This window comes from Saccostrea echinata, unplaced genomic scaffold, assembly GCF_033153115.1.
Source record: "Saccostrea echinata isolate AGI-Se365-2 ecotype Australia unplaced genomic scaffold, CSIRO_AGI_Sech_v1 ptg000047l, whole genome shotgun sequence".
NCBI classification, from domain to species: domain Eukaryota; kingdom Metazoa; phylum Mollusca; class Bivalvia; order Ostreida; family Ostreidae; genus Saccostrea; species Saccostrea echinata.
The window spans coordinates 2,504,039-2,520,302 of NW_026889796.1; the positions used below are offsets into that span (position 1 = coordinate 2,504,039).

A 16,264-nucleotide genomic window follows, 5' to 3' on the forward strand; every position below is an offset into this window, starting at 1 on the left:
GAACGCAACTCCTATCTCACTTTTTGTTTCTCTTTCCGTCGTCTCATCAATATCTCAAAGTATTCCAGATTAGTAATAATTTTGTTTTATTGAACACAATGCAAAATTGAATAAATTAGACATTTTACATAACTCCATCTTAGATTCATTCTGTAACATGCAGCTCTATTTAGCAGTCTGGAACTGTTGCATATAACGTGAAAACGGAAAATTGTTGGCACATATGAACTAATAGAAATATATTCCTGTCATGAAAGCGAATGTTTAAGTCATGATCTGAATATATAAACACCTCTTATCTCTAATACATAAATACAAAAGTATTTTCTTAACGCCATTAAGCACACTATAAACATGGATAAAGATAATGTATCAAGTAATGCTGAGAAAACTTCTGCAGACAAAAGCAGTGATGACTTTGAAGGAAATCATGCTGGAGATTCACACAAGGATTATAAAGGGAATTCTGATACCTCCTCATCCTCAAAACCTCCCACTCCACCACCTCCTTATAACCAGGTAAACGAAAATGATTTTGAAGAGAGGGCAACACTACTGCAGAAAGAGAAGATACCTGATGATGTATTGGCGCCATCCACTTTAAATTGCAATTTCGACAGTTTTGTGGAAATAGAGCAATCAGAGAAAGACCTTATGCAGCATGGAGAATCCTATTCAAAGGGAATAGATGAGGACTCAAAGAAGGTTGAACGACAAAGATTGATCTACAAAGTCAGTCAACGACCTCCTTTTTACCTTCTTCTTTTCTTTGGACTCCAGGTAAAAAGTATAAACCCAGAGGGTTATTTTTCTTACATTTTTTAACAAATGACATATGGAGAAAACGAACAATAATTAAGCTCAAAAGTCCATTGAAACAATACGAATATGGAGCAGAGCATGCGCAGACCTCTAGAAACATCCGAGGTGGGATCAGGTGCCATGGAGGAGTGAGCATCCCCTGTCGACCGGTCACATCTATTCCTTGTCATGATCGGGAAAACGGAAAAATCCGTTTACAATTCAGTGTGAAAATAATGTTTAAACAATAAGTATGAAAAACGTCAGTCAGCATTCGACTTAATAATAGATTTTATTTGCTGACAAGGTCATTGTACCGACCATAAAACTTGCAAAATGATGACTTTAAAAAAAGACTGTTGATATTCTTGTTTCATCAACTTGTTTGTCAATAGCTTGCCTCGTTTTAGAAATTGTTCATACGCAGAACATGCTCTTGCGTATCGAATCAACTGGGAGACAAAAAACCCATATGCAAGGTAATAAAGGTTTTATTGATATATAAGTAAGGTAAGTTGACGATTGAAAAATTGAAGTCATCACGTTTATCATAAAGCTTTGTTGTTAGGTTACCATTAAAGTTTTTTCTAGTAAAATATCCAAATATGAAACAGATGTGTCAGACTCTGTGGAATCTTTTATTTCAAGCTCACTGGGATATATCAAGTCGACATATGAATGGAAGTAACTATTGTAAATTGATAATACGTCGTCAATATATCTAAATATCGAGTTGAAGGCCATAGCAAGTGTTTTTTTCTTCTCATGTAGAAGGTTTTGCATAAATTCTGCTTCATATGAAGACAAAAATAGGTCTACTAACAAGGGGGCGTAATTGGTACCAATGGAAATTCCAAGCATCTTTTTAATATCAACTTCAGAGTACTTGTGTGTACAATCAGAATGCTTTTTAACAAAATGATTTTGCAAATGACCAATGACAAGGTAAGTAAATTTAAATCTAAAGTTCCTGGACTTTAATTTGTCGTGGGGAATGGTTGTATAAAGTGTTGAGAAGTCTTAAGTTTTGATGTTATTGATTTTGGTAAAATTTTGCGACTTCAAATGTTTTAAAAGTTCCTTGGAGTTTTTAAGTATCCACGTCTGATTTACACCACTTCTCAAATATATTGTTGTACAGTACTCCTGCAGTTTCTCCTCACTGAATTTTCTAGTCGCTTTAGTAAGAATTAAAGAAAGAGGCTTGGTAGAATATTAACTGGAACCCGCTTTGTATCTTTGTTTGGAAGGATTTTTTATTGAAATTTAGAAATCCAGTATAGGTATGGTTATTCAAATTCAATTTGATTGTTTGGAATATTAAAACAATTTAAAACTGACATATGATTATTGAAAAAATAATAATTTAATGAATAATATTGCCAAACGATAACTATTACAAATCTAAATTTACATCTCTGCGACAATTATTATATGAAGCAAACATTGAAGACCAGTGTGATGTTAAATAAGATTTATTTTGGGGGGGAAGGGGGGGGGGGCTTGGTTACGGCCTTAACATTTTTTTTCATTTTAATCACTTAAAACGTGATTCATAAGGGGAAGGTGGGGGTGGAGGGTAGAAATGATAAAGCAATATTGAATACAAAATTCCACTAATATTGTGTAAAGTAAAATAAACTTTTGATAAATTTTTGTCAGAAGTAACATTAACTATTTTTTAACTGATTTTTCGTAAGCAATTTTTAAAGGTATCAAGTTGCTTGCAACGCCTCTCTCTCATTGAATTTATCTTCTGATGGCGTATGTTATACTCTTTGCATTCAATCGATTCTTATCATATTATTTCATTTTTCAGCAATGCTTAGTTGTTTTACCATCAAGTGTCAAAGTCACCATGTTGGTGTCAGAGGTGATGTGCGCGCGAGACGAGGAGGAATTCAAAGTCCAGCTCATGTCTATGAGTCTCCTTATGTCTGGAATATGCACATTTCTACAAAATAGCATTGGATTCCGGTAAATATAAGTACGACAGAGTCCCATTAGGTTTAAACAATATCTACTCTTTTACGTAGATTTTTCCTGGAGTTTTATACATTCGTTTATATAATTAAGATGCCAATTAAAAATCATGTGCCAGTGCATGTGGTTATTAACTCTGTGTTATGTACGGACAAGGCCAATGTGACAAACGCTTATGACAGAGATTGGCTTTATGAATGAAATTACTTTTTAAATTACGCACATAAAATGGAAGCACAAATTTGACTTATCTTTAATTAATCAGTAGAAGGAACCCTAGTTCTGCAATACTAGACTGATGTGCTGTAAGAGGTTAGATAAAACATATAAAGTTGTGCAAGTATTAGGGAGGTTTTTACCACAGAAAGATTTCTTCTCACATATTTAGTAAATTAACCACGTATAATTTCCCATGTTTACGCAAACACAACATTTTATGATGTACGTGTGCATAATGTATATGATATTGTAAAAACTACAGATTCTATGTGGTAAAAAAAAACATGCCAACAAAGTGTCATATACCGGGTATTTGAAAGATGAAATGATCTATGTGCAAATTATGACCTCATATGATACATATACATGTATTTCCATTTGACAAAATTCTAATCGCAACTCTACGCAGAAGCCTTTTCCCTCTCTTTCTGCAACTATCTCTTCTTTATCTCGTTCATCAGTGTAGAATTTTTTCGGTGATTATTTTTTTTTAGACTTCCTGTTTACCAAGGTCCTATCGCTATGTATATACTTCCGCTGCTTGCAGTTCTGGATCTCCCTCAGTACGCATGCCCAGACCGAGGGTCATTTTATAACCGGACAATGGGTATATTATTATATTAAATCAGTTTCATTAAATTCTGTAAATGTATGGGAATGTGCAATCCAAGAAAATACTGTATACAGGGTTATTTTCGCCCCGTGTTATTTTTGCCTTTTCACACTTGCAAACAATTTTACCCCGTTTTAAATTCGCCTAGTCATAGTTTTGTTTAAGAAATTATACCGTTTTAAATTCGCCAAAATAAGGGTAGGGCGAAAGCGGCGAAAATAAAACGGGGGCGAAAATTTCCCTGTATACAGTAATGACTTTTTTCTAGGTACATAGATATTACCTAGTAAATTAATCATTCCTGATATAGGGTATTTACGAGGGCTTTGAATTTCTTTATAATGACTGCACTGCCAAATGATACGATAAATAAAATTTTAATACAGATCTTGATTTTGTAAATATAAAAAAAAAAATTTAAAAACAATATACAGTACTTTACGAACGTTTTCGGTGTAAACACTTTGTCTTTACAAACCACACGGAGTCTGACATTAAGCTAGTTTCATTATACCATCACAGATAGGGATTTACATTTTTTTTTTCACATGTTAGTGAAAAAAAATGATTATTTTTTCTTTGCTACACTGCCAAGTTTGTATGATAATATATTAATATATTATATTATAATATATTAATATAGACCATAATTGAGAAAATTCTTAAAAATCAAAACAATACACAATATACATGTACACAATATTTTACAATCATCATCAGTAAGAGTTCATGCACATGCCACACGACCCAGTCCGACGTAAAGTTGCATTTATGATAATATCTTAAACAGGGACTTCATATATATATATATATATATATATATATATATATATATATATATATATATATATATATATATATATATATATATATATATATATATATATATATTGAAATTGTAGTAAAAGTCCACGATATAGGTAGGTTATAAATTAAAATTAAATCCAAGATAAACAAACAAGTTCACATTTAATTATTACACTAGGCGCTTTCGCCGTGAGGCTCTTCAGAGTGTAACAAAGTTTATAAAAACAATACAACTTGGTTGTTATGACGTCGTTATTGTGACGTCATAAAGGCAGCATTATATATTGGCGCAGGTAAATGTCATTAGGGCGCCAAAAGTATAGAATTGAACATATGTAAGGAATGAATTTAATAGCTACCCATTTTATACGGTATAAACTGGGTTGGGTCAGTTTACGCTTTATAAACCGCGAAGCGGTTTATAAAAAAGCGTAAACTGTTCCAACTCAGTTTATACCGTATAAATTGGGTAGCTATTAAATTCATTCCTTATAATTTAATTTTCATTCATTTGGTGTAAGAAAAAAAGATGATTGTCCTTAAAAAATGACTTCAATTTGTACAAAATTTGAATGTAACTTCAGGCGGATCGATATGTTTTTGACGCAAGTCATTGTGACGTAGGCAACCCATTTTATACGATATAAAGTAAATTTTTTATCCAATCAAATACAGCGTTACAACCAGAATTAAATTATATTGTGATGAAATAGACTGCTAATTTTAAGCTATAATGTTCAATTTACATTTAGTTTAGGTTTAAATAATTTTAAAGTAATCTTCCTTGGCTCTCCGTAATTGTTCATTATTTTCTAGAACTTCATAAAATGGAAATATTAAAAAGTTTCCATTCGCACATGAATCAAAATGTTCACTGCATGGCGTATTCCTGACAGAAGGGTTTCGTATTTGTTGTTTATGGACTCTTACACGGTCAGCTAGTTTGTTACCGGTCTGTCCAATGTAGTTTTCCCTGCATGAAGTACCACATTTAAAAGTAAACGTCTCTCCTGTTTTTAAATAAGGACATGTGGAACCTGTCCTTATTTAAAAACAGGAGAGACGTTTACTTTTAAATGTGGTAAAAAATTTACCGTAAATGCGAATATGCCATGCAAATCTAAAAATTTAATATACTGTATGACTTGTACTTCATGCGGGGAAAACTACATTGGACAGACCGGTAACATAATATATATGACGTCACACTGACGACGTCAAAACAACCAAGTTGTATTGTTCTGCTAATAAAAATTCTGAAACTTTTTTATGCATTTGTCAATTGTATTGTCACTTCAGAAATTTTAGCTAGAATGTATATACAGTATGATGTTATATTTGAAAAATATGTTATGGTGTAATTTGAATTTAAAACAAAGATCATAATTTTTGAATTCAAGCCATTGTCCACTAGCTTTCTGGACAACCCTAGTATATCAAATATTATGGTCATTGCTTCATTTACCAAATAATTGCAGGTAACAGTACTGTTGGTGATTACGGAGAAGAGAATATAACATATTTCCAAGCCGTTGTAGTTCCAAAGTTTTTAAAAGTATGATATATTTTCTCTAATTATCAGAAGTAATCTCCTCTGATGAAGGCTTGTTCGTTTTTCGTCGTTCTTTCTTTTCTTTTTTTTTTTAATTTTTTTTTTTGGCATCCCGTTTTCGATTTATTCTTAAGACCCAATAGATCAGTATCAATCTTAGTTGCAAAATGAATTCCTAATAACAATAAACAATAGCATATTGCCATAAGGGTCCACGTCGCCCGCGTGGCGCAGTGGTTAGAGCGTCTGCTCTAGAGTCGCGGAGTAAGGAGTTGATCCTTACGTCGCGGGTTCGAATCCCACTGTGGGACGTGGAGACCGGTCCTTCGGTTGAGACCGTATAAACCGAGGTCCCGTGTCGCAGTAGGTGCTGGCACGAAAAAGATCCCTCAATGCTCAATGACCGTAAGTGCCGAGTATAGGACAAAATTTGCAGCTCTCCACCGGCAAGTGGTGGCGTCTCCATATGAGTGAAAAATTCTCGAGAGAGACGTAAAACAATATACAAACAAACAAACAAACATAAGGGTCCACAGAGAGGCATGAAAAGAAAAAGACTGATAATTTTATTAGATAAAAGAAAATTGCAGAATATGTATGTATACATACAGAAAAATTGTTGTGTTGTCATATTTTCTTCTCGACAACTTTTTACACATGCCCTTGGATTTTTTTCTAATATATATACACTAGTTACCATCTTGAGCCTTTGAGAGGATATTCTAATCATGATAATTCCCCTTATCATTCTTCAATCATTCTTCATAATTTCAAACTGAAGAATCTTGATTTTTTTATCTTTTGTGTTGAGCCAAGAGCAAATAAACTTTTTGCGCGCTTGTTTTTTCCAGCAATGTTTAAATTTGAATAGACTTAAATGAAAAAGGAGAAAGATCGATATCGAAGAGTGGTCAATCTCATAAATGCAATATGAAGATAACGAACAGTTATCAAGTTCAAAAGTCCATTGAAACAATACAAATAGATGTAGAGCAAACGTGGACCCCTAAAAACATCAGAGGTTGGACTAAGCATCTCCTGTCGACCGGTTACAACCTCCTTGTGCACCTTGTCAACGATAAACGGAAAAATACATTGACAATTCAGTGTGAAAATAAAGGCACAACAATTTTGTATGAAAACGTCAGTCAGTATTCGACTTATTGATGGATTGTATTTGCTAACAAGGTCATTGTATCGACCGTAGAATTTCCGAAACTTTGACTTTAAACGAGACTGTTAATATTCTTGTATCATCAACTTATTTGCCTCGTTTTAGACATTGTTTGTATGTAAAACATGCTCATAACCCTGTTGATAATACAGGTCGTGAACTGTGCAAAAACAAGGAAACCTCGAAACACCAGAGGAGGGATTAGGTGCCGAATAGGAATAAGTTTCACCTGTCAACCGTTCACACCTGCCGTAAGCCCTCTGTATTGGTCACATAAACAACATGCTCTTAATCCTGTTAAAAAGAAATTGAGGAAAGCATTGTTACATCAACTCATTTGTCAGCAGCCTGCCTTGGTTTAAAAACTTGTTTGCACTCAGAACACGCTCTTGCATAAAATGACCATATACACCATATGCAGGTGATAGTGGAATATTACTATATAAATAAGGAAACTGATGGAAAAGTATAAGCCAAATGCATCCCGTTTGTTATAAAGATAAGATGTTATCTTGCCATTCACTCACTCACTCAGCTCCCGTGTGTGGAAGTTCCAAGTTGCATTTGGAATTTCCAAGTTAATCACTTGGAATTCTTCATTTGTAATTTCCAAACCACCATTCGGAGTATTGGAACAAATTTCCGAATGGTTCCAAATGACTTCCAAGTTACATCCAAGTTGTTTCCGAATGACTAAAACTCAGATTTTTCTAGAAATTTTCAAATAACTTCCAAGTTACTTTCAAATGACTTCCGAATGACTATTACAAATGTGATTCAACAAATAAAAACAAGATTTCATTGGCTTATATTTAAACATGTTGTTCAGATAACAAACAACCAGCGATTTGATAATATATATCATACAAAACACTATTCTTTTGGCATCATTTAATGTTAAATATTCATTGCATTTGAAAAAGACAAACCTTTCTGGTTAAAGATTCTCCTGTAAAACTGTTTTTAAATTAAATATTCTGCGATATTTTTGCAAAATTCAAATCCAAATAAAGTAAATTAGGTATTTCCTGGCTTCATGTATTTACGGAAGTAATAAAAGTCGAACACGTTGTATTATCATGAAAACATGCACTGACATGACGAATAAATAATTCCAAAAAAAGGACACTTTTCACAGTTTCAGCAATGATCAATCCGATACGGTCTAACTGTTTTTCAAAGAGAAGTTCGACATAAAATGAAGATTTAGATACCGCCGAGTCATGAACTTAAAAGATGTTAATTATCTCCATTGCACTACATATACTTAATAGAAGATCAATCCTCTTTTAATGCAATCATGATGCAACACTGTTTAGGTTTGAACCGCCTGATTTCAAAATCCACGAGGTCGAGCCCGAGACAAGACCTCGAACCCGATCACCTGATAACATATAGACTAAGTTTCATCTCTGCACTTCCAAATGGTTCCAAATAGATTCCAAATTAAATTCAGATTCTTCCAAATAAAATTCTTCCGAATGACTTGGAAGTACTTGGAATTCCAAATGCTTCCAAATACTTCCAAGTAATTCCAAGTGACTTCCGAATGAGAATCGACGGGGAGTTGGAACTTCTACACACGGACGTCTACAGTCAGCAGAACATCTCAATATGAAACAGATGTGGCAGACTTTGGTGTCTTTTAAATCGAGTTCACTGGGATTTATTAAATCGATAGATGAATGAAAGTATTACCTTTTGTTAATTTAAAAAAAACATCGTCTATATATTAAAACGTCGTTTAATTGTGAAAACTTTACTTTCGCTAATATCACTAAAGATTCTTTCAAAAATAATTTAATCTTTTATAATAGTTAAGAACTTTTATAATGAAACTGTGATTAATCTCTATAAATCAAAGCTAAGCGTCAACTGCAGCAGTTTTTAAACTTTTTTTACCTTAGATGTCCGGGGCTTTAATTCTTGCTGGATTTCTTCATATGCTTGTGGGATTGACTGGGACTGTAGGGTTTGTGCTGAGATTTATTGGACCAATCACAGTCATTCCTACCATTCTCCTCATAGGTATCAACGTATTTACAGTGGTGTACAGGTTCTGCAGTACTCACTGGGGCGTATCGCTTCTGTAAGTTCATGTATTTATATCAAACCGTGACTCACGGGGGCGTATTCTTTCTGTGAGCATTTATATTAAACATGACTGCAAATATTTATTGTTATGTTAAAATATTTAACATACAGTTATTTTGTAGATCAAATAATCTATTTCTTATTCTTCTTGTCGAAAAAAACTGAAAAATATCAATAAATTTTATATTGTCTTTATTATGTAATACAATTCATTTTATAGCACCACCAGTATTGCGATTCTACTATCCATGTATCTGGATCGATATAACCTGCCAATTCCGCTGTGGTCAAGGGACAAAGGATTCCACATCTTCAGATATCCACTGCATCAAGTGTTTTCGGTAGAAATATAATCTTAAATTTTTCAAAACATTGTTCATTTGATTCATTATACCCCAGATATTTCCTATTTCTTTGTCTACTCATTATTCATTATACCCCAGATATTTCCTATTTCTTTGTCTACTCATTATTCATTATACCCCAGATATTTCCTATTTCTTTGTCTACTGATTTTTCCACCACACTTTTAATAGCTTTATAAAAAAAAACTAAAACAAAGATTAATTTCTTTTTTTCTAATTTATTCTTTTCATGTCATGATAGTCTGATGACGAGGAAAAAAAATATTTGATATATTGTAGACGTTCTTTTTTTCTGCATTGGATTTATAAACGCTAAGTACGCGGTTACATTTTCCAGGGAAAGTCACCACGTACTGATAAAATGCATTGAAGACATACAATGGCAATGGGAGAAATCCGCGTAATTTCCATCTCGCGGATTGAATAGAGATTGTGATTCCGCACAAATAGAAAATTATACAAACGTCTTTTTGACCCAAAAGCACTGTCTCATTTGATGCAACAAGACATGTATATTGAGGTCATTTGATGAAAATTATGGATAAATTAAGTCGCCTGTAAACAGATTGCAATGTCAGGCAAATACTTCGTGTCTTTTTTTTTAAAACCTGCGATTTATATACAAAATCGTAAAAATGATACTAAAACCTTGTGATTTTTTTTTTATTCGAAAAAGTCTTGTTATTTATATGAAAAAAAAAATTGTGATTCATATTCGATAATCTAATGACTAATAAGCGAAATCTTATGTTTTATATTTGAAACAGTTATTCATATTCTAAATATCGTTATTTGTATTCAAAAATGTGTGATTCATATTCGATATTCTTGTGATTTAAATGCGATAACCATTACCTGTAAAAATACCGAATTGTGTCATAGATGTATTAGCCAGAAACAAATCATATAACAAATGAATTAAAAGATTAATTGCGTATATAAATCAAAAGATTTCGTGCATAGTTTACAAAAATTTGGATATAAATAACAGGATTTCCCTTAGAAATGTTTTTTTTTTTCACATATAAATCACAAGATTATTACCACAAAAAAAAAAAATCATAAGATTATCGAATATGATTGACAAGTTTTTGCATATTGAAATATGCATATTTTGAAAACATAAATCTCAAGATTTACAAAACGATTTACAAGATTACCATTCTTAATACATGTAAAAGTTTTCGAATATGAATGAAACATTTTGAATATAAATCACAAATATTATCATATATTATTAATGATTTAAATGAAAATGTAACCTATAACATGCAATATATAAATATTGTTAACGTTGTAACTGGCAGCGTTAATTCCGCTTGTGATAAAATAAAACCCGAAGACGTTGCTTTATCTTTTCCAAAGGTATTGATTGCCGGAGGTGTAGGATGGGCAATTTCTGCTATTCTTACGAAAGTTGGTGTGTTTAGCGACGATCCAAAAAGTCCCGAGTTTTATGCTAGAACGGACTCCAGAACGGCAGTTATTGGGAAAACACCATGGCTTGTATTCCCGTATCCAGGTACAAAACCTTGTTCTACAATTGAATTCATATTGTTCATCATTTTCAAAAGATTACTTTTACATCACCCGCTTTTACTCAATCAGTTTACCACAAAACCTTCTATAGTCTCACCTTTTTCTCACGCATTATCTTTGTCTCCTTTTCTGTTTCATTTACTCAGGCAAAAAAATTAGATTTTAAATTTGATTCGTCTTTTTTTTTCTCATAAAGGAATGCATGGTACACCAGGTTTCGATGTAAGTGTGTTTGCAGCTTTCATCACAGCTACAATTACATCGATAATCGATTCTATCGCCGATTATTATGCGGTAGCCAGAGTGGCACGTGTTCCCTCTCCGCCAGTTCATGCTATGAACAGGGGGATTTTGACGGAGGGCTTCATGAGCATGATGGCGGGACTTTGGGGAGCATCGCACGCGACAACTACTTTTGGTGGAAATATTGGAATTATCGCTTTAACAAAGGTTTGCATCTTCTATTTACCAAATCATCATTTCTGAAACAAATTCTAATTATAGCTCATGTGAATTAAATAGCACGCAATACGATAACTACTTTAGGGGATGTATAAACATTTGCAAGACGCGAAAATCCTTATACTATCCCTAAGCAAGGAAACTTACAAAAAGATATTAAACGGATACTTTCGGGAGAATGGTAAAAGCAAAGATCTTTCGCATTACTGTTTTAATGCTTTTAGCTCGACTTGTCCAGTATTTTTGTGCTGGTTTTGCGCCGTTTGTCTGTCTTCTCATTGTCTTTAGAGAATTTGATAAAATTCTAAACATCATGTTGTGTTTGTCCTACTAGAATTATGATTTCATATTTTATTTAATTCTAAATTTCTTGCTTCATTTTCTAGAGTCAAACATTTTAACAAAAAAAGCAGCATGATTATTATATTTTAATAATCAGAGATTTATGTATTCACTTTGAAACAGTGAATATAATTCATTGAAACATTGTTACACGAACATTTTTGTGAAACCACCAACATAATTTCTCGCAATGAAAAAAATCATATATCTATACGATTATTATATTATATAATTTATTAAAAAATTGTACAAAGTATATATCCTTTGAGTACAAGATGTCCAAAATTAAATAAGGAAAAATAAGATGGTTATTATAATGCGTCTGTCTTAAGGAGGTTGGATCCTGCTATCGAAAGTCTTAAGCATTTTTGTCAAGTATATTCTTAGTATCCACACACGTAGCTTAATAAAAAAAATCAAAACGAAATGGGGGTCAACACGCTTCTTTTGTCGCAATGGTTAATTTAATATGACCTTTTTTTGCACTGAAAATGTGTCTGAAACATAAATCACTTCTTCGAAGTTTTTTCTCCATTTTTTTATCCAAATAAATCATGGGACCAAATATACTCTTATTCTATCTTGAAAAGACACATTAAATATTGTGACAAAGAAAAATTCCAAATTACTTCACATAATCAATTATTTGACCTCTCTGCACTCACAAAGTCATTTTTCTGGCATTAAAAATTTAACAAGCTAGAGATTTATTTTGAAGTCTTAAACTTTTGTCAAATTTAAACAGAATGATCAAAGTTACTTATATATTCAGAAAAGAAAATCAAAAGTGGGGAGCTATGACGTATTTTTTTTTTTTTTTAGATATTGCTAAAAAAAAAAAGAGTTAACTATAAGTTTAAATTTGCTGTATTTTTTTTTTCCTGGACTTTCAGAATATATTTGCTTAGTCACAATATGATGATAATATTCATAAGAGTTAATTTAATAATTATTTCAGGACCAGTATTAAACATTTAACTACACAAAATAACTCTGTGTGCAGCCTGCTTGGGAAAATAGGAAAGCAAACTTAACAGTGCTTTAAATACTTCGTAAGAGAACAATTGATCTTTTTCTTCTAACAACCTTCCACTACGAAATATAGCTCCTCACTCATTGCACAAAAACTAGGGATTGAACCTCTTTACCAACGGCAACAACTTTGACAAACTTGAAAATCATTATTTTTCATGAATTTCCACATTTATCTGAGTTTTAACTTAAATGAAATTGAAAACTTCAATGCTGTGGGGAAAGAAACTTAAGGAACTGCTTTAAGTTTAAGTGGACATAGAATACCCAGAATGTTTTAAATGGAAACCGAGAGAACAACTTTTATTTTAGGATTTAAATCATTTGCAGGTTGCAAGCAGGAATGTTTTCCAGCTACTGGGTGTTATGTTGGTTATTCTTGCTTTACTTGGGAAAGCAACCAGCGTCCTTGTCACCATTCCATACCCCGTGGTTGGCGGACTGCAGGTAGTAGGGTTCGGATTTTTTATTGGTCTGGTTTTTGGCAACCTTCAGTATATCGATATGAATTCTACAAGAAATCTAGCAATCATTGGAATCTCCATACTGTGGGGACTTATCATACCATATTGGTCAAAATTAAAAGGCGATGAAGTCTTCAATACAGGTAAAATCAAACTGCTATAGTGCACTAAATGAAGCATTCTCAACATTCAAAACATTGACTTATTAGGACACCATCGTCAAACAAATGTTACTTCATATTTTGGTATTTATACTATATTAGCACATTTTTTAATGAATCCCGTTTAAAAAAAAAATACAGTATTATCCTGCTAGAGACTTACACTAATATTGAAGTAAATTACATTCCTGTGTAATAATTATTCTAGAAAAACTGGTTAACATATAACAATATTATTTACAACACATTCTTAGGTAATCCGGATGCTGACAACTTACTCAGAATGCTAACAAGGAATCCTAATTTCGCTGGATTTCTTATTGCAGTCATTTTAGACAACACTGTACCAGGTGAGTAGATAAAAATCTCCAAGTGATTACAGAAAGAGCTCTCAATTTGGACAATACTATACCAAATGAGTTAGTCACCCCTGCGCGGCGCAGTGGTAAGAACGTCTACTATAGAGTCTCGGGTTCGAATCCCACTGTGGGACGTGGAGACCGGTCCTTCGGATGAGACCGTATAAACCGAGGTCCCCGTGTCGCAGTAGTTGCTGACACGAAAAAGATCCCTCACTGCTCAATGGCCCTGAGTGCCGAAATTTGCATATCTCCACCGTCAATTGGTGGCGTCTCCATATTAGTGAAAAATTCTCGAGAGGGACGTTAAACAACAAACAAACAAACAAACCAAGTGAGTTATATGGAGGGACATATAAGGGTCTCTGCAGTAGCTTCCTGCATTATACATGTATACATATGAGGATTGTTCAAAAATTAAGAGGAATTGTTGTGCAGAAAAAATATAATCTTTACCTTAGGGGTCATCAAAATTTAATTTCAAAATATTGTAAATTGATATCAATTTTGAGTTATTATTTCCGACTTATCATGGAATCATGCAATTTTACAAAATCTTCGACGTCATGGATATCATACAAATGTGCGCCCAATATTCTCAAAGTATTCCCTTTTTTGTTTGATACGCAGTTTGTGTTATCTTATCCACTCATCATAGACATCCATACATCATTATTGGTCCAGCACGGAACATATAAAACTAGAATAGTATTTTAAATCTGGTTTGTTTTTAAACCTAAATATGCAGATATTTCTGAAATATTTTATAATGTCTGTTGCTATCAGTCGCGTTCTTTACCATCCAGATCAACTTTTCGTCAAAGTATGTAAAGAGATGGATAATGTTAATGATTATCCGCCATGTGTTGGTTTTTGCGATAGATAAAATAGAATCATGTAGATGCTTATTCCCATTGAATAAGAGGCAAAATCGATGCATTTAATTCAAGCTTGAGCAATTTTAAAATATTTGAGTAAATTAATGCTCTATTCATTATACTTTTGTAGTATTTGTGTTTGTTTGGAAAAAAATCTAGTTATCTTTGAGCTGTATTTAATTTTTCTTGCTGGTTAAATTACATGTTCAGAGAACTTTATTTTCTATTTGCTGAAGAAATATAATATTGATCTAGAAAACATTGTACACTGGATTTTTAAATGTGAGTGATTTTGTATTTGTTTTTTATTTGTCAAAATATTGCTATATATATTTTTTTTGCAATTTCGTACTGATGATAGGAACGCTAAAAGAACGAGGAATGACTGTATGGCAAGCAGCTGACCAGGAAGATGAGGAACAAAGCAATAATCTAGAGGAGGGGCGAGAGGTGTATGATATACCAGCTCTATCGAAATTTCTGAGGAAATATCGGATCACATCCTACATTCCGTTTTTACCAACTTATAGCCCAAAGAATTCTAAAAAGTCTAATTGAAATAAGGTGTCTTAGACTTTTTAAAAGGGTTTTAATTAATATATAAGACTTTATTTATATCAATTTCATATACATGTATATGCATTTGAAATTTCTCGCTACCAGACCAGACCTTTCTTTGGGTATCAACATTTTTACCTTGACCTTTGAGTTTAACCTACTTTTGAAAAACTTTAAACTTGGACTTGTGCTGCCATATGGGGGCATTAGTGTTTCACAAACTCATCTTGTTTTATCTTGCAAATTTATTGTGATAAATATAATAAAAAAACCAAAATTCATTCAGGAATAATGTTGATAATTGCATACACATCCACAACACTAAAACCACTAATGTTCTTCGCCGCAGACATATTTAACTTCAAATTCAGATTAATATAAATGAAATTAGCTTATACAAAAATGTGCAAAGAAATGCTTGTATAATATTTTAATCAAATTTGATTCAATGAAGGTTGAAGCAATCATTGTTTTGTGTATGGTATTATTTACACGACCCACTTGAAATGCACAGATCAGAGTACATTTATAGTATCATTACATCTAGAGATAATATTGCGTCATTGAATAAGCCACGTAATGACCAATGACCTTTGGAAAACTTCATACGCTTATGAAGGAATTTGCACTCTGTATGTACGACTGTTTACAAAACGAAGAGATTAATATTTAGACATACCTATAGAAATTTGATTGATTGATAGATTGATTGTGTGTTGTTTTATGTCCCGTTCGAGAATTTTTCACTCATATAGAGACGTCACCATATACCGGTGAAGGGCTTCAAATTTTGACCTTTACTCAGCTATCAGGGCCATTGAGCAGTGAGGATTCTTTATCGTGCCAACGACTACTGTGACA

General features: G+C 32.8%; 1 protein-coding gene across 1 annotated transcript; it reads left to right on the forward strand.

The window, feature by feature from the left end:
- Positions 1-354: 354 nt before the first annotated feature.
- On the forward strand, positions 355-15,684 carry LOC133202877 (solute carrier family 23 member 1-like). Its single transcript, XM_061338749.1, has 11 exons — positions 355-780; positions 2,621-2,778; positions 3,498-3,610; positions 5,902-5,978; positions 9,057-9,238; positions 9,464-9,584; positions 10,974-11,130; positions 11,344-11,597; positions 13,314-13,590; positions 13,863-13,958; positions 15,207-15,684. The coding sequence occupies exons 1-11, from the start codon at positions 355-357 to the stop codon at positions 15,401-15,403; spliced, it is 2,058 nt and encodes a 685-aa protein (XP_061194733.1). The 3' UTR covers positions 15,404-15,684.
- The last annotated feature ends 580 nt before the right edge of the window (positions 15,685-16,264 follow it).

Bases quoted from the DNA above. Each gene is read 5' to 3' on its own strand.
- LOC133202877 (XM_061338749.1), top strand. From the start codon at position 355: ATGGATAAAGATAATGTATCAAGTAATGCTGAGAAAACTTCTGCAGAC. The intron at 781-2,620 runs GTAAAAAGTATA...TTCATTTTTCAG, and splicing joins TTCTTTTCTTTGGACTCCAG to CAATGCTTAGTTGTTTTACC. The intron at 5,979-9,056 runs GTATGATATATT...TTTTTACCTTAG, and splicing joins TAGTTCCAAAGTTTTTAAAA to ATGTCCGGGGCTTTAATTCT.